The sequence below is a fragment of the Grammomys surdaster genome, unplaced genomic scaffold (genome assembly GCF_004785775.1).
Source record: "Grammomys surdaster isolate TR1022 unplaced genomic scaffold, NIH_TR_1.0 165, whole genome shotgun sequence".
Lineage (NCBI taxonomy): Eukaryota > Metazoa > Chordata > Mammalia > Rodentia > Muridae > Grammomys > Grammomys surdaster.
In genome coordinates, this window is record NW_021604613.1 from 16,273,612 (window position 1) to 16,295,542 (window position 21,931).

At 45.2% G+C, this 21,931-nt stretch overlaps 1 protein-coding gene across 3 annotated transcripts in view; it reads left to right on the plus strand.

The window, feature by feature from the left end:
• Nrp2 (neuropilin 2) overlaps positions 1-21,931 on the plus strand; it is a 113,967-nt gene that overhangs the window by 33,468 nt on the left and 58,568 nt on the right. For all 3 annotated transcript variants that reach the window (XM_028765605.1, XM_028765606.1, XM_028765607.1), the window contains exons 3-7: positions 1,620-1,801; positions 7,619-7,849; positions 8,790-8,945; positions 10,787-10,956; positions 12,777-12,932. In XM_028765605.1, coding sequence (XP_028621438.1) covers positions 1,620-1,801; positions 7,619-7,849; positions 8,790-8,945; positions 10,787-10,956; positions 12,777-12,932 — 895 coding nt within the window. The remainder of the gene's footprint in view (positions 1-1,619; positions 1,802-7,618; positions 7,850-8,789; positions 8,946-10,786; positions 10,957-12,776; positions 12,933-21,931) is intronic.

The window sequence follows — 21,931 nt, forward strand, 5'->3', positions numbered from 1 at the left end:
GGGGCTTTCCAGAAGGGATGGGGAATTTCCCCTCAAACCAAGTGTCTTTTCACTTTTGTTTTGGAATTCAGGAAGTTTCCTTTCAAAGTCAGTACTATCTCTCACACTGAAAAATTCCAGACCTAAGCAGATCCCCCACCCTACCCTGGGGCCTTTTCTAGTCTGGCTATCTCTCGAGAGCTCAAGTGGAAGCCTCTATCACACCATCTCCAGCTCTCTCCAGGGACCCAGCACCAGTCGTTCTTTTGGTTGCTGGAGCTCATCCCTCTGGGGCCTCAGGATAAACTACACTCCTCAGCCTTCCTTTCCAGGCCTATTTATTCTGAAATGGCTGAGCTGGCTGAAATACGGCTACCAGAGGTTGAAGCGAAGCCTCAGGCCTCTCTAACTTACTCCAACCACCTGTGCAGACAGACAGCTCCCACAGACCAGTATGCCACACCCCAGGGAGGGCTACATTGTCAAACCCTTTCCTTGCCCACAAGGAAGACATTTCCTATGTGTTATTTGTACAGGTTGATGTAGAACACAGAGAGGGAGAGGAAAGACGGGGAGATGGCTGTTTTTTGAAGAAACTTCTGTTTCTTCCTGACTGGGAGGAAGTTTCCACGTCAGCTCTGTGATTTAAGTAGCAACTAGAAGCTTAGAAGGGGCACAAACAGGATCGTTTGTTGGGCATACACCCCAGCTGAAAACTACCAGAAAGAAGAGGAACCTTTTTTTTTTTTTTAATCAGGCTATGAACCTGATCAAGGAAGACTTCAAGACATCCATACCCCATGCCAGGCCCAATGAACTCAGTCTGAAGGGAACACAGGCTACAGCTTGGGGGAGACCAGGTATCCTTAGTCTTAAAAGGCTACTAGTTGTGGGTATGCAGACACAGTCCCCATGGAGACACCAAGCTTTGGAGGAAGCTTTTATTGCCTTATCTGATTTAGCACTGATGCCTTTAGAAGTCCTGTTGACTAGACAGAGCCTGTGGGAACTTTGTAGGCACATCTCAGGGAAGGAGGAGAACTACAGATTCGGAGACTGCCAATTAAAAACTAGAGCAAGAGGGGATGGCCCAGGAGAAAACTGAAACAGGCTAGGGGACAGGGGAACAAGCACCTCTGAACCGTCCCCAGGGTGCCAGTCCCTGACATGTAATTTTTCATCCCATCTTCACGTCAGCACGCTGGAGCAGCTATTTTTCTCCTCCTGTTCCATTTGAAGACGTGGATGCTCAAAGCATTCCAGTAATTTGCAATGAGAGACAAAGATTTAGAGAGGCCACAATAGAAATAAAAAGGATGCTACTGCCACCCAAGGGGGCAAAACAAACCAAAACAATGCTCTCTTTGAGATCCTGATGGAATGATGCAATTGCTCTTATGTGAACAAGAGATAAAGCCTCCCACCCATGCACTCATTCACTGTAGCTTGAACAAAGCAACTTCCTGTGGTTGTGTTTGCCTGTGTGCCAAAGCAAGTACGGTGTCCTTTGTTGATTGGTCTGTAACACCTGAGTGTCTATAAAAGACCAGGGAGATCCAAAAGACAATAATGGTCCTTCCCTGGTCTTCAGACTGGTCTTTTCTCATCTGTGCTTTTTTTTTTTTTCTGTCCCCACCTAGGTATGACTTCATTGAGATCCGGGATGGGGACAGTGAGTCAGCTGACCTCCTGGGCAAGCACTGTGGGAACATTGCCCCTCCCACCATCATCTCCTCTGGCTCTGTGTTATACATCAAATTCACCTCAGACTATGCCCGGCAGGGAGCAGGTTTCTCCCTACGCTACGAGATCTTCAAAACAGGTTAGTGGGGTCTTGAGTAGAGGCCATAGATAGGTGTCTGAGGGAAGGTGAGACATAGAGGGAAGCCCTGGCCAGCGGATGGCATCAGGTGGTGAGGTGGCAGGTGAAGAGACACCTAAAGTGAGCCTGGGAAGGTCTGAGGAGAATCTGGTAATGCCTTTATAATAAAAGGCAGGTCGAGCAACTTCCAATTTTAGGGGAGAGATAAAGCACCAGTATAGGAGGAGGGGTCAGGGGGTGTACATACAAGAACATCTCATAGAAGAACTGGATTTTTGTGTTTTTTTTTTTAAACCAAGCTGCTCTTCATGGTTGAACTTGGTTGAACTTTAGCCTAACTGCTTCATGGTTTAATGTTGTCTTTATTTGGAATTACATGGAGCTGGAGGATATAATCTTTTCATTGTTTAGGGTTTCTAAAGATCTACCACGACCCCTAGAATAGAGTCAGTCACTGCTTTTAAATTAAATTATGACTCCTAGACATTCCTCCTTGGCAGTCTATTTTACCCCCCCCCCCCATACACTGAACTCCTAGTTCCCATATGTTAGGGAATCACACACCCTGAAACGCTACTGAAAGTTAGTGGAAACCAGGGCAGAAAACAACACTTCTTTGAGTTGCCTGCTGAGGCCCATGTATCTCATTAGGTGCCCTGGGCCTTTAATGGGCAGGACTAACTTCTCAGGCTCAGTAGAATAGTTTTCATCTGAATGCTGTGTTAGGGCCACACTTCTGCCCTCTGTCCATGTTAGTTCTCACTATGGCTAAGGAACGGATGGCCCCGATTCTTCTTCGCCTTGCCCACTCAGGGCAGTCTTCCCTCAGAAGATCTGCCTCTGTATTTGAGTGTTTTCTTTCTTTAGGAGCCCAACTTCTATAACTCCAGCATGGAGTCTGATTCCAGGAGAAGTTGTCATCCCGTTATTCAGAAATCCCAAGTCTGGCTCCTGTTAAGTTCAGTACAAGGGGAACTATTTGTAATGGAGCTTCTTTTTTTTCATTAAACAGTTCTTGGAAGGAAGCAGTGGCTGTTGAACACACTTTTTATATTCACTCTGTCTAAATATTTGTTGGACTTGTCTACCTGCAAAGGTGGAATCAAATGAAGAGGTGTGGCCAGCAGTCAGAGTGAGGAGTGTAAGCTCTCAGAGGGCAGAGACCTAAGCTGGTCCATCTGCCACGCATTTGCATGACTCTGGCCATGATAAACTCTCAGGAAGTGATCTATGTGCCCTGGGCTGGGGCTGCTATGAGCCCCCTACATAGCTGGATCCTCTACTCTTTGAGACCCAGTGCACAATGCAGATGAGCATCCTCTTCTAAGAGTGTGAGAGAAGGAAAGATTGAGACAGACTTCTTGTCCTTGGCTTGTGAGAAAGGCAGGTAGCAAACTCTCATCACACAGATACCATCAGTATTACTGGTTACATCAAAAGGAAACTGTACTATGAGTGTTAGGTGAAGGCACAAGTCACTGTCACTGTATTGGAAACGCAACTGAAGAACGAGCACTGCAGCCTATCAGCAAGGAGTCCCTGGCACCAAACTCATCGCTCAGCACAGTCACAGAAGGAAATCAGCCCATGCAAGACCTTCCTGGGGCCTCTAAGCTTATCTCTGGTCTCATGGTTCATACTTCATTGCTCCCCAAAGCATGGTGCCACACTCTGCAGAAAGCTCCAGAAAAAAAAAAAAAGAGGATGTTAACTCCATCCCTCACACAAATTTGAAAGGAAGGCGTTAAAAGATAAAAGACACAAGAGAGATTCATGATGCAGCCTGCTGTTTAGATAACATGCAGAAGAGGAATTTTAAATAAGGCAGCAAGTTTGTGAAGAGCCTAAAAGAGTAGTGCCGGCTGGGATAGGTGGGTGGCTTGACCTGGAGCAATGAGGCAGCCAGGCCACTGCAAAGACTGGGTTACCCTAGTGAGTGACAGCCCCAAACCACAAGACTGAGAGTGTGTAAAAGAAAGTTCAGGCCCCCTAGGGGTCATCAGGAAGAGTAGCTCTTGGTATGAAATTCGCTCCTGTAAATACCAAGCACTGGAATACACAAGAGAGCAAAAGTCAAAACCAAGACGTTTCGGAAGGTATATGTTCTTCTAGGTAGGTGCCTTGCTGTGTGCCCCTATTTCCATAGTTACAGTCCTGTGAGAAAATACACAGTTTACAACGTTTACATCATCCACAGAACATGAAAGAAATGGGTGGACATGCTGAAGAAACCCAAACAAACATAGCTATGTTTACCAGTCAGATTCATAAAAAGAAAGAGAGGAAACTGTAAACACAGATATGCAAACAGCCATACAGAAGGCTCTGGAAGCTTGCCTTTCTGCAGGCTCTGCTACAGAGTTACATTGAGACACATGCACACACAAGGCTGGGACAAACAGAGCATACGGCTGGAGTGGAAGGTCATGTCTACCCTAAAGGAAGAATAAAATATTGTATGACACCAGGCTGTGTCACCTGGAAAAGGGTAAGCCAAGAAAAAGTTGCAAACAGAAACAACCTGAAGTCGCCAAACCTGGAACAGAATAAGGAAAGAAAATTTTTTAGAAGAACTTGAAAGGTGGCACAGGAAACACAATCAGTTGGAAGTATTTGTTACTTTTCTGATGATGTTCTTTTAGCAGAAATTCAAAATCCAAATTTCTCTCCTATGTACATTACTTAGTGGCATTTCTGAAGTAAAATTGTGAGACTTGTCCACAGGAAGGGATATGCCCAGTATTCTGAGCCCCTAAAATAAAGGCCTGACATCGCCACCTGTGGTTGAATTAAGCATGAATTTATTTATTTGTTTGTTTGTTTGTTTATTTGGTTTTTTGAAATAGGGTTTCTCTGTGTAGCCCTGGCTGTCCTGGAACTCACTCTGTAGACCAGGCTGGCCTTGAACTCAGAAATCCACCTCCCTCTGCCTCTCAAGTGCTGGGATTAAAGGCGTGTGCCACCACTGCCTGGCTTCAGATTAGGCCTTTGCATTTTCCTATCTTTGTATGGGTTAGGCTCCTCCTCCTCAACTTCCATGTTATAAACTATCCTGCGTGCCAGAGCCTTTGGGAAGGAATCCTTCACTGCAGTCCAGGCCCCAACTTCAGCTTTGTGTTGCTTTGCTGTTTTATGAGACAGAGTCTCACTCTGTAGTCTACGTTGTCTTAGAATTCAATACGTAGCTCTCAGCCTTGCATAGAACTCACAGTAGTCCTCCTGCCTCAGTCTCCTAGGTTTACAGTGCTTGGATTACAGGAATAAGCCACCACACTGGCTCGAACCTCCAGAGTCACCTTATCATTGAATTGACATAAACACTTGTCAGCTGGGTATTTAAAAACTTTTTGTCCTTTAAACATGTTGCAGGAAAGGATTATGAATTAGTCAGATTTCTGCAAGACTCAAAGTTTGTCTCCATTTCAGGATCCACTTTTGACCTTGGAATTTTAGTTGCCATTCAGGCTTGGACCGTGGCAGGACTAGAGGCAGATATATGATTTTAAAAGATGCCTGATTTTTTTCTGCTTGCAAAGGATAAAACAATAATGTTTTCCCACCTCACTCAACAAGCCAGAGAATGTATCCATTTCTAACCATCTGTCAGACATACACTGTTATTTTGTTTGTTATTTGTTTGGCCTTAAGTACTTAAATTTAAAAATCCCTTCCAGTTACATGCTAGACCTGGGGGTCCTGAAACGGAATGCTTTAGAATGTAACATTCTCCGGGGCCCATACTAAGTTCTACACCTCCATTTTGTTCAAACACTTTGTTCCCCCATGGATGAGAAGGATCAAAGATTCTATCATAAATTCTCAACTCCCAAGGAGGTGCCAAGTCCCCATGCCTTCTAAAGGGTTGACAAGCTCTGGGAGGGCACTCTCAAGAGGCTGACTCTCAAGTCAGTTGTGAGCAGAGAGTTGATTTCCATCCAGCACTGTGTGAGGCTCCCTATGTGCACCCTGAAGAAATCTGCATAGCAGCCTTAAACTCTAACCTTTTCAAAATTCTTCTTGGGCCCCTGAAGACCAGCCAGCTGGCCTGGCTTTCCCAAATCACATCATCCCAGGCCACTGAGGAAGCCCTCAGGAGTTTGCTGCCTGATGGTAAACAAAGCTGAGGAAGGGAGGGGGCCACTCCAGCTCATCCCACCCAAGCTGGCTGCCCACTGGCAAGGCTGGGACTTCCCTGCTGCTGCTGTGCCATTGAATGAAAGGCAAGGCTTCTGAGATGTGGTCCCTAGAGTTCCAAATAACTTAGGAAGGTTCATTCTTGCTCCTGGTCCTCATTCTCCACACAACCCAAGATGCAGCAATGACAACGGAGGGGAAGTATTGATGGATATAGCTGTACATAGATGCTGGGAATTTCCTGTGCTGCCCGAGCTGCAGAAAGTTACGAGCCTACCCTAAATGCACATATACTTATTTGCATGGTACCTTCTCGTAGTCAGATATTTGCAGCTTTCTAGAAAGTCATCATCCGTAAAGAGACTTGCAGAGGGCTCTGCTACCGGAGCCCCAGATAACAATGTTGCTGCAGGCTAAGATCGGCATATTGACTTCCCACAGTTATATTTCAGTGGGATCCCCAGAGGGCACTTCCTGCCAGTAAACACCTGGTTTATTGAGTATTTCTGTGTTGTTATTGTTGTTGTTTCCTTCATGCTTAGAGTGTCTATTATCCCCTTCATAAATCCTGCTTCCTTTACTTATTTTAAAATCCAAACACAGTGAATAAAAACTACTGTAATTGCCAGCATTTGCATCCACGTCATTAACTTGTACCCATTCTTGCTCTTTGTATATGCTGGGTCTCTGTGCTTCCAGGCTCCATTCCTGGCTCTGCCCAGAGCAACAGTTGCTGAGTTTAAAGCACCAGGGTTCCTCTACTATGACTCCACCCTGAGGTCTGGGGTTGTGGTGGCTGTAATCCTCTCACTGCTCCTGATGCTGCCCAAGCTTGCAGCAGGCTGTGTGTCCTGTTTCATCAGGATGCATCCCCAGAAAGCTAACCCAAGAGCTTAGGAGAGAAACAAGGCCATCCCCACCACAAAGGCACCAGAAGCCTTCCAAATGTCAATACACTGTTGCATTTTTCCAGACTCGCTGGCCTGAGAGGCCTTTAACATCTCCAACGCCCTGCTGTGATCCACCGGCTAAAAACCACGATTGTTAATTGTCCCACCACTACAGAGCAGCCCGTTTTAATACAGTCAGGACATGAATGGGGCTCAGGCTCCCCTTTGCCCCTCCCCTGAGGCACCTTGGAACTTGGAGGAAGAAGGGCACTTAGCTGGCTAGGGTACAATAGAGGCTAGTGTTGAGGTCAGCAATAAATAAGGGATAACATTGTTTTCTCTGCTGGCAACCATCAAGCCTTCCTTAAGGATTGAAATAACTTACATTCTGGAGTGAGCAGCTGAGTAATTGAGAAAGAAGACTCTGTTCCTCTTTCAAGATCTCTCTCTCTCTCTCTCTCTCTCTCTCTCTCTCACACACACACACACACACACACACACACCTCTTTACCTCTTACCCTCCAATCCCTCAACTGTTGCTCTTATCCTAATATTCAAAGCAATCAACCACCCCACCCTAATTTCTGTCCAAAAGGGAGGCTCACTTGAGGGCTTGAAACACAGAGGGGGAAGGGTGTGGAAATAAAAACCTTGTGAGTAGGGGGACATAGACACAAACATTTAAATAACCCAAAGGCAGAGGAGACAACAGAGAAAGGTTACTCTCTAATCCTCTCTCTCTCTCTCTCTCTCTCTCTCTCTCTCTCTCTCTCTCTCTCTCTCTGGCACACAGGCTCTGAAGATTGTTCCAAGAACTTTACAAGCCCCAATGGGACCATTGAATCTCCAGGGTTTCCAGAGAAATATCCACATAATCTGGACTGTACCTTCACCATCTTGGCAAAACCTAAGATGGAGATCATCCTACAGTTCCTGACCTTTGACCTGGAGCATGACCCTCTACAAGTGGGGGAAGGAGACTGTAAATATGACTGGCTGGACATCTGGGATGGCATTCCACACGGTGAGTGAATGATTATGCTCAGCTCGCTTTCTCCTTCTTGTAAAGGTCAGGACCCTAGCCTAGGGAATAGTAGCACCCAAAGTGCGCAGATCTTCCCACTTCAATTAACCCAATCAGGGTAATCCCACACAGATATACCCAGAGAACTGTCTCTAAGGTGATTCTAAATTTCACTGACAACTAAGTTGACAACTGAGATTAGCCATCAGAGATTGCAAAATTATAAGAGATGTTCCTTTCTACACCAAGTTATTAGGATAGAAGTGAATCAATTATCATATACTGTGACCATATAGAAGGATTTATAGCCAGACTGACTGGAGTTGAATCTGTCTGTTGTACAACCCAGCCAAGTTACTGATCCTCTCAGTATCTTGGCTGTGAAATGACCTTTCATCACTATTATCCCTATTATTTTATTACTATTAATATGGTCATTGAAAAGCAATCATTTATAGCCCTGAGGAGTCTATATAAATCAGGTGAAGGACCAACACAGATAGTGTAACTAGTATTGGAAAGAAACAAATTGTTCATCTTGGTGGTTGTTCTAAGGATACGTGGTACATAGGAACCATTTCATCTTGAGAAAGCATAAGATTTAGGCAGGCAAGGAGAGTCTGGGTTCCGTCTCTGCTGTTTCCTAGTAATGTGAACAGGGAAATGTCACCCGACCTTCTGAAACTCTATTTCTTCCTCTGTAGGACAGGCACTATAATGATACCTTCTGGCCTATCTCTCAGGGTTGGAAGAACAGAACAAAGCCAGCTCAGGGAAAGCACTTTTTAATGTTCAGGGAAAATATCAGACATTATTCTCTAAGCACACCTTCAGTTTTTACATCCAGGTATTGGCAATGAGGTCCACAAGGTTGTAAAAAGAGAAAACATTGAAAGCCAGTTTGAGATCTCTCTGACTACTCTTTGTCTCCTATATCCAGTTGGGCCTCTGATTGGCAAGTACTGTGGGACGAAAACACCCTCCAAACTCCGCTCCTCCACGGGGGTCCTCTCCTTGACCTTTCACACGGACATGGCAGTGGCCAAGGATGGTTTCTCTGCACGTTACTATTTGGTCCACCAGGAGCCGCCTGAGAGTGAGTTGACCATTTGGGAATCCCTGTCCTGTCTTCTCATTAGGGGCATATGTGAGTACAGGTAAAGGGCTTACCTCCTCAAAAACAGTTGACAGGAGTGCTGAAGACTTTGTGGTGCTATCTGAGTTTGAGGAGAGCCATGTTTTCCTTCCCAGCAAAGATGAATGGAAAAGGACAATGTCCATCTGGGTTCTCATTTCCTTACAAAAGCCAAGCAAAAGAACAAGAAAGAGTTATTCCCAGAGAAAGTCATAGAGAGATGGCTCAGCAATTAAGAGCACTGACTGCTCTTCCAGAGGTCCTAAGTTCAATACCCAGCAACCACACGGTGGCTCACAACCATCTGTAATGGGATCCGATGCCCTCTTCTGGTGTGTCTGAAGAGAGCAATGGTATACTCATATACATAATAAATAAATCTTAAAAAAAAAAAAGAAAGAAAGTCATATGACTATCTCGAGCCTCTGTTCCCTTGTCCATGAATGGAAAAGTGTCCTGAGGATGGTGCACATGCTGTCTAACTTTTTCAGGTCTAGATCAGTTCCTCCATCTCCAGATCTTAAAGGCCACTGTCAAAAAACAGCCATGTGTAACTCAATATTACATAAAGCTCTGTAGCTCTGAGTAGAGTTTCTCTGGCTAAACCATGCAATCCCGTGACTTCCACTTCATACACGCAAGACATACAGTTTTGGGGAGCTTCTACTGAGCGCCAGGCACCGTGTTCAGCATTTGCAAAGTGCTGCGGTGAGCCCAGCTGTTGTGGAACCTGCCACCCGAGCCAGTGCTCTCCCATCCTGAGGCCCATTTTCAAGCCATCTGCTCCCAGCCTTGTGTTTCAGACTCACTGCCATGGCTGCTTAGAGACACAAATGATTTCCTGAAAGGAAAAAAAACAAAAACCAAAACCAAAAAACAAGCACTTTCAGACAATGAGAACTGAGGAACTGCCGCCTCTGTTGTAGACAGCTCATCATCCATGTAACTACAGACGTAGGTAGCAGCTTGACCTGCCAGAAAAGTGAACAGGCTCTGCTCTGAGTGCTTGCTTCTGTGTTTTCCATCAGAGTCCCTGAAGAGTGCATGAGAAACCATGTAGCAAACTATAGCTGGCTCAGTAAATGGCCAGTGCAGCCATGGAGCTGAAGAATAGATTTGATACCTCAGAAAGGCGGCCAGTTTTTATCAAACACATGTCTTCCACAAACGCCGGTCATTGTCCACAGCACCCAGGTGAAGGATGGTGGATTCTCTGATGGCATAAGACCAGGGTCAGAGACTCCTAGATCTATTCGGCCAGGCAGTTGGTGTAGAGGAACTCAATGGGGCGTGCATGTCCTCACAGAGAAATTTCCCAAAGATGGGTATTTATACTTTGTAGTGTCTGTCTTCTATGCCAGAAATCAGGAAACACTTGGCTGAAAGAGAGAGACATGCAAAAGTGCCTCCTGGGTGTGGGTTAAGAAACCAGGCTTCCCACAATGGCTCAGCCCACCCAAATTGTCATGTTCACCTGTACCACATGACTGGTGCATCTGGCACCTCAAAGCATCCATAGCCTGCAGCACTTGTGTTTTAGATGGTATTTTTAATTTATATGATGATTCTTATTTATCTATCATCTAATTTCTTTTAGGTCCAATTTAGTTCCTTGAAGACCCAGAGGGGTTGTTAACTGTGTGACTTAGTGTAGTTGTTTTTAAAATGTGAGCGTATAATTAGATTCAAGATGAGGGAGTGCCTGTAAGGACTTGTCCCTAGAAGGAAACAGTGTCTGGGGGGCCCCAGCAGTTTGATGTTAAGATGCTTAACTCTACCCTTGACCAATCTCCACTCCTCAGACTTTCAGTGCAATGTCCCTCTGGGAATGGAGTCCGGCCGGATTGCTAATGAACAGATCAGTGCCTCATCCACTTTCTCTGATGGGAGGTGGACTCCTCAGCAGAGCCGGCTCCATGGTGATGACAATGGCTGGACACCCAACTTGGATTCCAACAAAGAGTATCTCCAGGTGATTACTCGGGTACTCGTGGGGAGGGATGAGAACGTGTCTATTGATGGGATACTGGTGTGACCCCTCAGCTAGAGTCAAAGAGGATGCTGAAAAATAGAATGCATGAGAATTGTATCCATCCATCCATCCATCCATCCATCCATCCATCCATCATCCATCCACAAAGGTACTGTGTTGTGTGCTGGAATAAAGTGATGAGTAAGAGGGTCACTTGCCCTTGCCGCTATGTGGCTTAGTGGGCCTGAGGAGAGCTGACTGGTCAGGATACTGTTTGCCCTATCAGTATCAAAGGAATGTTCTATAAATAGTTCCAGATCGTCCTCATTCTTGGCACAGGAAGGCATCAGAGATGTGGGGAGAGCATTTTTTCCGAAGGCAGGTTTGTTGGGTGCTATCTGAATATGGCAACTTCTCCTGATCTTTGCTATCTGGAAGGAGCCTGCCAGGAAGGTTTTACACATAGCTATCAGAGAACACATGGGAAAATGTCACCATGGGGAACGAAACTCAAGTTACCCAGATGCTCGGCAGCGTCTTTTCAGACTATTGTTTGCAGTCTTCCTGAGCAAGTCTTGCAGCTCCGGCTGAGTAATCTTCCTGCACTGCACACGGGTCCAGCTCTGATCCCCTGGGAATAAGTAAACGGGAAGAACAAACTGCCAGTTCTATACTAGGGCAACGTCTGCTTTTATGACACACACAGACAGCCTTGTGACCCATCGACAAGCCTGTCCCAGCTCTGACGTGACATGGTGACCTCTGCTCTAAGACGGATACTGCTTTGCAGACATCAGGAAAGGGAGAGAGGCCACTCAGAAACTCCAGGGAGCCACGGAGGCTCTAAGAACACAATTCTCAGACCATTTGTCACTGTCCCCTCTGCCTCTCCAAAAATCCTTTCATCTTGCAAAGCTTCTAGAACATTCTTTGTTGTTACAGTCTATTTTCTATATCCTTATTTTTAGCCCTTAGTAGTCTATTTTTTTTAATTATTGCTATCTACCTTTTCTTGTGTACAAGAAGTTACTGTGCATTTCTTTTGAATGTTTCATGATGCCGTACACACATTGAGTAGCCAAGAAGTGCTTACTAAATTGACTTTCATCAGTTTGTACACAGTAACGCACATTGAGACCGCCATTAAGAAAGACCATAGCCAGCAGAGGAGCAAGATCCAGTAATTTCCAAATGGGCTTGGCATTGTCAGAGTGAGGTACCTCAACTGTTGGCTGTCCTCCTTGTAGAGTGAAAGGTCAGGACTTGGTGCATAAACCTAATTACTTGGGCAGACTCTGTATGCCCTTTGACCCCTTGGTGACCTGAGTGATTATAGACACAGTGGAATGAGGGAATAAAGGTTGAAAAGACAGCTATGGATTGTCACTTCTGGGGCCTTACAGTGGATCACACTGGAATGGAGTAGAGTTTTGCCTTTCAGTGTTTCTTTAGGACAGTTCTGCCTTCACGGTCTAAAGCAGACCATGGGTTAATGAGAGGTCATAAGTCTATTCAGTAGTTAGAAGAAACTTGATATGATCTCAGATTTACAAGTGGAAGGAAAACCAAAAATAAAGAGAGAGAGAGAGAGAGAGAGAGAGAGAGAGAGAGAGAGAGAGAATATCAAGTTCCAGTTTTCAAGGGAAATGTCTATGATGGTAAGAACTAGTTGACTTTAACTGTCCAGTAGAATCACTTGCTTACATGGTTACAAGCACGCACTCAGTTTGTGAGGTTAGCATGACAACTGTATCTTTTGCAGACTAGGCCAGATATTGTTGGGAATAGTGGTTCCCTTACTCTCTGACTTCTCTTCCCAGGTGGACCTGCGTTTCCTAACCATGCTCACAGCCATTGCAACACAGGGAGCCATTTCCAGGGAGACCCAGAAAGGCTACTATGTCAAATCATACAAGCTGGAGGTCAGCACAAACGGTGAAGATTGGATGGTCTACCGGCATGGCAAAAACCACAAGGTAGGTCGGCTTCCCCAAGAGAGTGGAAGAAACTCAGACTGACCCCATGCTGGGGAGAAGCCAGTTGTTTAGTAAGGCTTTTTAGAACTGTTGGAGGCAAGGGATACACTGGTCTTGATATTTTACTTTTTCATGTTAAAGTGATTGGAAAACACCATTACTCCAGCAGCCTGGCTGCTGTTGCTTTTTGCAAAGCTGAGGGGGGAAAAGGGGGGAGAGCTTACAGTTGTCTAACTGTTAATGAAGGAGAAAATGCCTACTTCATCCCTGCCTCCCCATACCATGCAGGACTCGTTGAGCATTTATGGCCTGAGTCTCTTCCCCATGCTGGGTTAACAATCACAAAACTGCATGAAATGCCAGTTGAGGAGTTACTGAGGTCTGGGAATAAAAAGACACAAACCCTAAGAGGTAGTCCTAGTGTCTCCGAGAAGAACCAGGACAATAAGTAATGAGAAGAAATCCCATTTGTTGAGATTGGGATTTGAATTGACCGTCATGATTAGTGGGGAAGCATTGAATTCTCTCAGCCGGTGCCTTCAGTGTCTGCAGCTCGCAGACATGTGGTCCACGTGGGCGATGAGAGGCTTTTGTTGTGTGCAGGGATCAGTGTCTGGCACTCGACACTCTTAAAAACACATGGCAATGAGCTGCAGCTGGCAATGAGCTGCATTTGGCATATGGAGGGCTCGGTGGAAATGTTCTGTCTTCACCTGAGTGGGGACAGGTGCCTCTGTGATGGGAACACAGCTCAAGGTGATCCCTGAAAGCCCTGGTGAAGGAGACATCCCGGGGATCCCAGTGGCTGCTGACCCTCCCTTGGAAGGGAATCAAGAGAGATTTTAAAATAGGTCTGTTTCTCCTCCTTTGCTACAGTCCACCTGGTTCTGGTCTGCAAAGATGTAAGTTATCAAAATAGGCACCCACAACCAATAAGTATTTCCAAAAGGGCATCTCTTTGGTCCTTGTCACTGTCCCAAAGCAGCAACCACACATACATTTAGAATCCTTGGACCTACAAAATTCTGCCCTATAATGTTGGCAGCCTCACTCAGGAAATGTGACTTTTTTAAAGGAATAGTTTTTTTTTTTTAATCAAAAATCGCCATAGTAACATGGCACCATTCATATGAAAGTATGGTTTCTAGATATCACCAGCAATCTCTCTTACGTACAAACATACATTGCTTCACATGCCCAGTAAATAAAGTGAAATATTTAGAAATGGAAAGACAGCCTCACCTTTACCCCTGGGCTAGGTCTGGTCTCCCATTGCCTTAGCTTGGAAAGGCCAGATACTGGCTAGAAGCAGGAACTAAATCAGGACTGGATGCCAGGGGAAGTCCCAAGAGCTGAGTCCTCATCTCACCCCATTCCCTTTCCACCCACGTTTTCTCCTCCACCTACATTTTCAATAAGAAAGTGCTAAACCTGGGAGCTCAGCTAGTTGGCGAGGGTCCACAGCCAGGTAGGAGTGGGTCCTGTGCAGAAGCACGAGGCTCCCCTGACTGTCTCCTTGTCCAGGTTCAATGACTAAGCAGTGCTGTCCAGAGGGATGCTGTAGCATAAGCTGATTTTTAAAAGCACACAGATGGACTGGGATGCTATTTAAAACACCATTTGTAGGAAATCTGCTTTTGGAAATACCTTAGCACTGCACATTTTGATAGAATGCCGTCCTGGCTTTATCCCTGCTATTCAATTTTACAGGGAAGATATTCCTGAGAACTGAATTGAGCTTTCTAGTCTTCAGACTGATCCTTTTCAGTGTTCCTGTGTCAAATACATCCTCACTGTTTTCTGCATCCTCTTCCTACCTTTGGAAAAATGTGCCTCCCCAGTAACCAATGGGTGACTTGGAGGTCTTGTTTGTGTTTCTGTGCTAGAGGATCAGTTTTGCCTGCATAAGAAGAAGTGGGGCAGAGGAAAAGCCTTCTCTCTATTAGAAAGACATCCTCCTGGTACTTAAAACGAGGAAGGAAAATGGAAAGCCTGCCAATTAGTCTCCAGCTCCCTCACCCTGTTGTGCATGTGGTGGGAAGCCAAGAGGCCTTCCTGTCCTTCTCCCCTCCAAGGATGCTCTCTGCAGCCTCTTCGTTAACAGGTCTCCCCTAGATAGCTGTGTTTAATGTGCAGCTCTCTGGGCTGCTGGGGTTGAAATAGTTGAGTGAACCATGCCAAATAGATTTGTCAAGTCCGCCCCAGTTTGATTTGATGCCATGACAAGGAGGCAGGAGGAAGGAGGGGACTGGAGGGCAGTGAGGCTGTAGGGAGGAGCTCATCCATGCTGGTATTACCACCGAGGTTCTCTTTGTGGTTTCTGGAAGCTGGGCACAGTGCCAAGCTCTCTGGTGTAACGTGGCGGGTTTGAAAGTGAAATTCATACAGCAGGACTTAAGGAAAAGGCAGAACAGAGGAAGAGGCAGCAGCTTGCTGGGCTGTAGAGTGCAGGGAAAAAACTGGAAAACGCCTTCCCAGTGCTTAGGAAGTTGAGAGCGTTTTGTGACATTTGGGGGCACAAATTTGGAAATGCAGTCTCAATTCCCTGATCACTGTCAACACCAATGGAGCATATCAGAGACCAGGGAACTGGAGAGTCCAGAGAAAAACAAGATTAATGGACTCTCAAGGTGGTGGAGGGTGGTTGTATTATATCATGGCGATTTTTGCCCAGGCTGAACAAGGCAAGGTCTAAGCTTGTGAGTGCCTTTTCTTTTGCTACCAGGTGGAGTGGAAGTACTCTTTTCCAGCCTACCCAGTCAGTGAGCAGCCTCTTCCTAGTCTTTTTACGGTCAACAGGTATTTATGATGTTCCTGTGAAAAGCCCAGTCGTTGTTGCTAGTGGTTCATGACCATTTTCCTGGCAAAAAACACAGCCTGCTTATGCAGACCACATGCACAGCACATCCCCAGTCCTCACCCAGTTTCACATGCCATAAATATGGAACCCATGATTTTTATATAGGCGGGCCCCTCCTTATGCATATTTATGGTGCAACCACAAAGCAGAGAGCTTCTCCACCCATTAGAGCCCGTAACCAACTTATGTGCTCCTTCCGATTACACAAATGACTTCATATGTGTCCCTTCAGAAACCACAGCAGAAACTAAAGCCTTTTGGTTTTCCCAGCTGTGTGAGTAGCATCCCAGCCATAGGCATGGTGTTATCAAAACAGTGGTAAGAAGTTTCATGTGCACGGGTACAAGTGTGTATAATTACAGGTGAAGGTATGCACATACACACCAAGTAGTGTGCATGGAGAACAATAGGAACAGCTTAAAGGCACCAGTCCTTGGTCACGATTCTGAGATTCTGATCCCATAAATCTGTGACCAAGTGCCAGTCTATGCCTGTGGAAGGGAGACATGACTGTTCTTGGGTCAGTGGGACAAAGACTGTTGCTAGCTTTAGTTTCCCTTGCTGGGATAGTTTTAGATATCTTCCCCTTATTTATGGTGTTGTGGGCAGGTTTTTTTTTCCTATTTAAAAAAAAAAAAACAACACAAAAAACAGTTGTTCTAAACCCCAATGGCCAAGTTGAGGATAGGAAGGATGAAGTAAAATCAGCCTTGGGCCCATGACTCTGCAGAATTACCCAATGATAAGTGGAGAGGATACACCGAGATCACATTAATGTAAGGATAAGAACTAAGAGGTTCTACAAGCCCTCAGGCACCGACTTAGCTGCTTCAAAATTTCATGTTTCACAGGTGGAATTGCAACTCTCAAGAGTCTAAGCAACTTGCCCCAGGGACAGGGGGATCTTGGAGTCCCCAGGAGAGGGTCCTGGTCACCAGGTTCAGACACAGAAGCAGATGCTCTCAACAGTCTGTCCTAGGCCTTGTTCCTTGCTTTCCATCTGCTGTGAGAGGAGGCATGCTAACTTGGAGCCCCTGTTTACTAAGGGAATCTGAAAGAGGACAGTGCAGTTCAGGATTCAAGGCTAAGCATTGTGTTGGGAATTTAGGCTCCATCACAGGATCCAGAGGATGGAGAGTTGAAAGAAGCTGCTGTTTATTTGGTTTGGCTATATCCCTTCAAAACAAGAGCCCCTGCTTCCAAACGCCTCTGTCCTGTATTTGTTTTCTTAATTAAAACAAATCATTTTGTAAAGCAGAGCCTTGGAAGGAAAGAGTAGCATTAGAAAGCCACATCGCCAAACCCCCTGGCAGTGTTGGAAGCACAGGACATCTGCTGCAAATCTCCTGGGACAATGGACTGCACGGCCTTGGATATTCCCTTCCTACTCTGTCTTGGTGTTCCCAGTGGAGCACTGCAGCTTGCCATCAGAGGAGCACCTGGCCTTCTGCAGAGGGAAGGTGCTCCTCAGATGCAAGCAAAGGGTTAAAGCTCTCCTTGGGCAGAGAAGCAAGCTGTCAATTTAAAAAGTAACAGGTCCCCAAGGGATGGATATATATGTGTGTGTGTGTGTGTGTGTGTGTGTGTATGTGTGTGTGTGGTGTGTGTGTGTATCTCCTCTTTTGACCTGGAAGGGACAGAGGGACAGAGAGAAGTCATCCAGGCCTTGCACTTGAGCAGATAAATGTCCCCTCACTGCTTCATTTTTTTTTTTCAATTGGGAGATGTAACTATTCCTCCAATTAATAAATTGAAGATTTTTTTTTAAAAAAATCTTCATGAATTCTTGTCATGATTCATTCCTTTTGAGGTTTTTCATTTTGTTATTTTTGTTGTTGTCGTTGTATAAAGATTAGAATATGATTCAGACCTCAAGCTAGGATAGGGCATCAGTATCCAGAGCCATGGATGCAACTGCATGATCTAAACAAGCTTACATGCACTCTGAAGAGGGCAGGTGCCCTTTCCAAGTTCAAGTCTCCCAGCGTGTGCCTCTCCCTCCATTAGGACTGAGAGGAGTCCAGTGTGCTGGGTAATTCAGTTTGTCCTTTATCCATTTGTCGTGGGATGAGCTCAGACCTTTAGCCTCTCCATTTAGGAAGCTCGAGGGAAAATTTCATTATACATGCGCTTGAACCGTTCTATGTCAGGCTGCTGTTAGCCAACTTCACTGGGTCTCCCGGATGCTGAACTGTCTCTGAGCTAAGGCCAGCCTCCCTGGCGCTGCCAACCTTGGTGCTGGATTCGTGCTCCTAGGCCAAGGCTGTAGAAACAGACAGAACATTGGCGCGACTGCCTTTAAAAAAAAAAAAAAGTCCATAGACAATGGTATCAGGAAGCACTCAGATGCAGTAGCCTTTCACGCCCTGATGAAGCATCTGCATTCGTTCCTCCCTGCACCTTCCAAGAATGGTGTATGTGATTCTTTTCCAGCCTGTTTCTCAAGCTACTCCTCCAGCCTGGGTCCCCAAGTGTCCTCCTTTCTTCTCTTCCCTGATGCTTTCCTGTCTCAAATCCTGAAACCCTAATCCTGTTAGTAGGCTGGGTTCCAGGGCTCAGTGTCTCCATGAGAGTAACATAATCCTGCATTAAATGTAGAGGCCCCACAAGGCACACACAGATGGGGATGTACACAACCCACCCACCCACCGCCACTCACCCCCGAAAGAAACAGCCTGATGACAAAAACAGCCTTACAGTAGGGAGGAGGAGGGCAGAGGTCATCACATGCACAAATGAGCATTTGGTTATTAAAGAGCTCCTTTGCCCTTCCCCCTTCCCCTCCCTTAGAATAGACAGATAGATAGATAGATAGATAGATAGATAGATAGATAGATAGATAGATAGATAGATAGGCAGATAGGTCTACACACACACACACACACACACACACACACACCCCTTTTGACTGTATCTTATTAAGTTCCCACATTTACTAGAATGAAGGCAACTTGCTTTAAAATTTTTGTTATGGCCTTTAAGGAAAATTTTAAGGGAAAGAAACGTTAAGACTATGATTTACAAGCAGGAAAGGAAACAACAAAGCCCATTCCCTCGACATCATTTTCCCCTAGTGCTGTGGCCCCTCCCTCCACCTTGCCTGTTTGGTACAGCAAATTAATTAAGTGGGATGCCATTCATTGATTAGCCATTTATTTTTATGGGCAGATGCAATGGCTGGTGTAGAAAGAGAATGTGAGACAACAGGGGTGGGGGTGCTCTTGTTCCCACCTCAGGATAAGTTACTGCCATTCCGAAGTGACTGTGGCTTCCCAGTTTTCCCCACCTTCCTCTTCTGCCTGCACTGCCCTTCACTGCTCTCCTCGGGTATCTGCACCAACACTCACTGAGAGAGAGCTTTGGATGCAGTGAAGCATTTATTAATGGGGAGAAATAATTTCAAAGAAAGAAATCCTCTGCATAAATTCTTCCTCAGGGATTGAACATAAAATCATCTTTGAGAGTTGTTTCTTTGCAGTCCCAGAAGCTGACAGAGTTCAGGTGTTTACAGCCACATAGAAGTAAACTATAGTCTGAGCCATATTCAGAGAAGAGACAGGTAGAATGTAGAGGCTCCTCTCATGACGGATACCACACTTGTATGAAGAGCAGCTTGCACACTAATGGGCCATCCTCAGTTAGGAAACTTGTACAGCTACTAGGCCTGAATGGTGTCCCTGCTTTCAGGTGCTCAACGGCCTTTCCAGAATCTTCTCCTTTGTCCTTGAGGCAAGCAAGATGACCCATATAGCATCTATACTATCCCAGACATATGGATGCTGCTGCAGAGATGAGTAGTGCGTAGGATAGGGTCTTAGAGTAGGCTGCAAAGCTCTTGCCTACACTTTAAAATAGAAATTCAGCAAATGTAACATGACTACGGCTAGAAATGGGCAAGAAACTGGGAAAGGAGAGCTGAAAAATCATCAGTGAGTCTGTCTTGCTAGAAGGATGGATTTTTTTTATATATAAGAAGTGATTTTTTTCTTCTGCATTATATTATATTGTTCATAAAATCCAAGCCTGGGGATCCTGAGCCCAGTGAATCTGGGTGGACTCTTTTCCTGGGGGTGTTAGAGACAACCAAACTGAGGTGTTGAATAGCTAGCAGCTAATTTACTTGGCAGGTACTTCCCCCTCCCCCAGAGGTGCAAATCAGAAATCCATTCCATGCTGCTGGGCTTCAGCTTCTGTCCCACTGAAAATAAAGCAGAGGCCTCAAGAATCAATCTGAAAATGTTGGATTATGTTCAGAATTCAGTGAGGCACCAAATGGATTACCAAGCCACTTTGTGCCCTGGACTGGTTTTTAGACTTGGTTGGCACAGATGCACTTCAAGAAAGCTCTTTATTCAGCATAGCTCAAAAAAAAAAAAATAAAAGCACATATATGTATTGAATTAACAACCTCCAGAAAGGTAGAGTCAACTTGAGCACTCTCTTGGTTGTCCAATTGGTAGTAAAGTAGCTGTAGTAGTCTCTTTTCTTAAAATGAATAAAATGTGTATCCTCTTCAACTTGTCGCTTTTTAAACCGTGGTTAAAATTCTATCATTGTGCTTGGATGTTCCCATCTGGGTATAAGATACATGAGCATACTGTACCATTTCAAACACCTCACTGCCAGGGTTTGGCCTGGCAGTTTTTGAACACAGGCTGGAACTAGGAGTGAATGGTATTGAACTCTCCCAGTTGTCCAAAGGCCCATTTACCATTTGCAACTTAGTTCCTGCTCCAACATTTGACCTGGGCATTGTACTGGCACTGGAGAAGGTAACAAGGCTGGTGGGTTCTAGTATCTACCTGCAAGCATCTAATGACTTTACCTTCCCAAAGGAGAAGTTAAAGTATCTAAGGTTTATTGACCACCTATAGTGATTTAGTGAGTCGGCAGAGAATAGAAAATAAAACCAATTTCCTGGCACCATTTCCCAGGAACACCACCCCTTACTTTCCAGTGCCCAGACTGGAAGCCAAGAATCCATCTTAGGAAATTTGATCAGAAAACATATGATGGGTGATTCTAAAACCACAGAAGCATTGAGAAAGTCATAAAGATGTATAATATATGATAGCATTTACTAGCTATAAATAGGGGAGATGCAGGGAGAAAAATAGAGACCTTGTAAATCCACTGGGTCAGGAGAAATAGAAACTGCTTAATATTTCATTAAAAATGGATTTTCATAAATTGTACTTTGATATCTTTGGGCCAAAGACAGTACATAAGGACTAAGGCGTTGTTATTCATTACTCTTGGTTATTAATAATTTGAACTGTTATTGAACCAACACATCAACAAGGTGTATCTTGCCTGTGAATGGAGTACTCACCATGTGTTCTGGGCACCATTTGGATTGAATTAAATATCCACAGCAATTGGCCACAAAAGCACTTAGGTTGTAAGGAACAATGGGTCATTCAAGTGCCCTTTTACAATGTGGATGTTCTGAGAGGAGTTCAAACTAGAAGACTCTTGTGGAGAAAAGCTTAGAGTCTGCTGGCCAGCCAGGACCTAGCAAATCAACTCATGCAGAGCCCCCACTTAACAGTGAAGGACATTGTTGCTCGAGGGAGACAGAGATATTTGCCTACCTTATGAGCTAATTAGCAGCAGAGCCTGGCTCCAGGCTCCTGATTACGTGACAGGATTTGTTTTATTCTCTATGCCACACTCAGAGTGAAAGGTACGCAGAAATCTTCAGTAAAGATGATGTTCCCTCTGCAGAGAGTCTGGATATAGGGCAGGCAGAAGTCCAAGGTCAAAAACCAAAACAGAAAGCAGGAAGAAACTAAACTCGAAAATGTGAAGAATAATTAGAACCCAAATTCAAAGGGGGCATTGTTTGCTTCCAGAGATTGGGAGTGAACAAAAATTGAACAGCAGAATAGAACTCCATGTGAGACACACAGATGAGTCATGTGCTTTTGTCTCCCAACCTGACTGAAGCTACGGGAGATGGAGTTGGAGGGCCTTCATCCAAAGCTCGTGGTCACATTCGTCCATGGAAAGATCAACCTCTCTTGGCAGGTGCATCTGAGTGTGTGTATTCCAGGGCCCACATTCAGCACATACATACTGCCTATACTGCCACATGCAGCACATACATACTGCCTATACTGCCACATGCAGCACATAC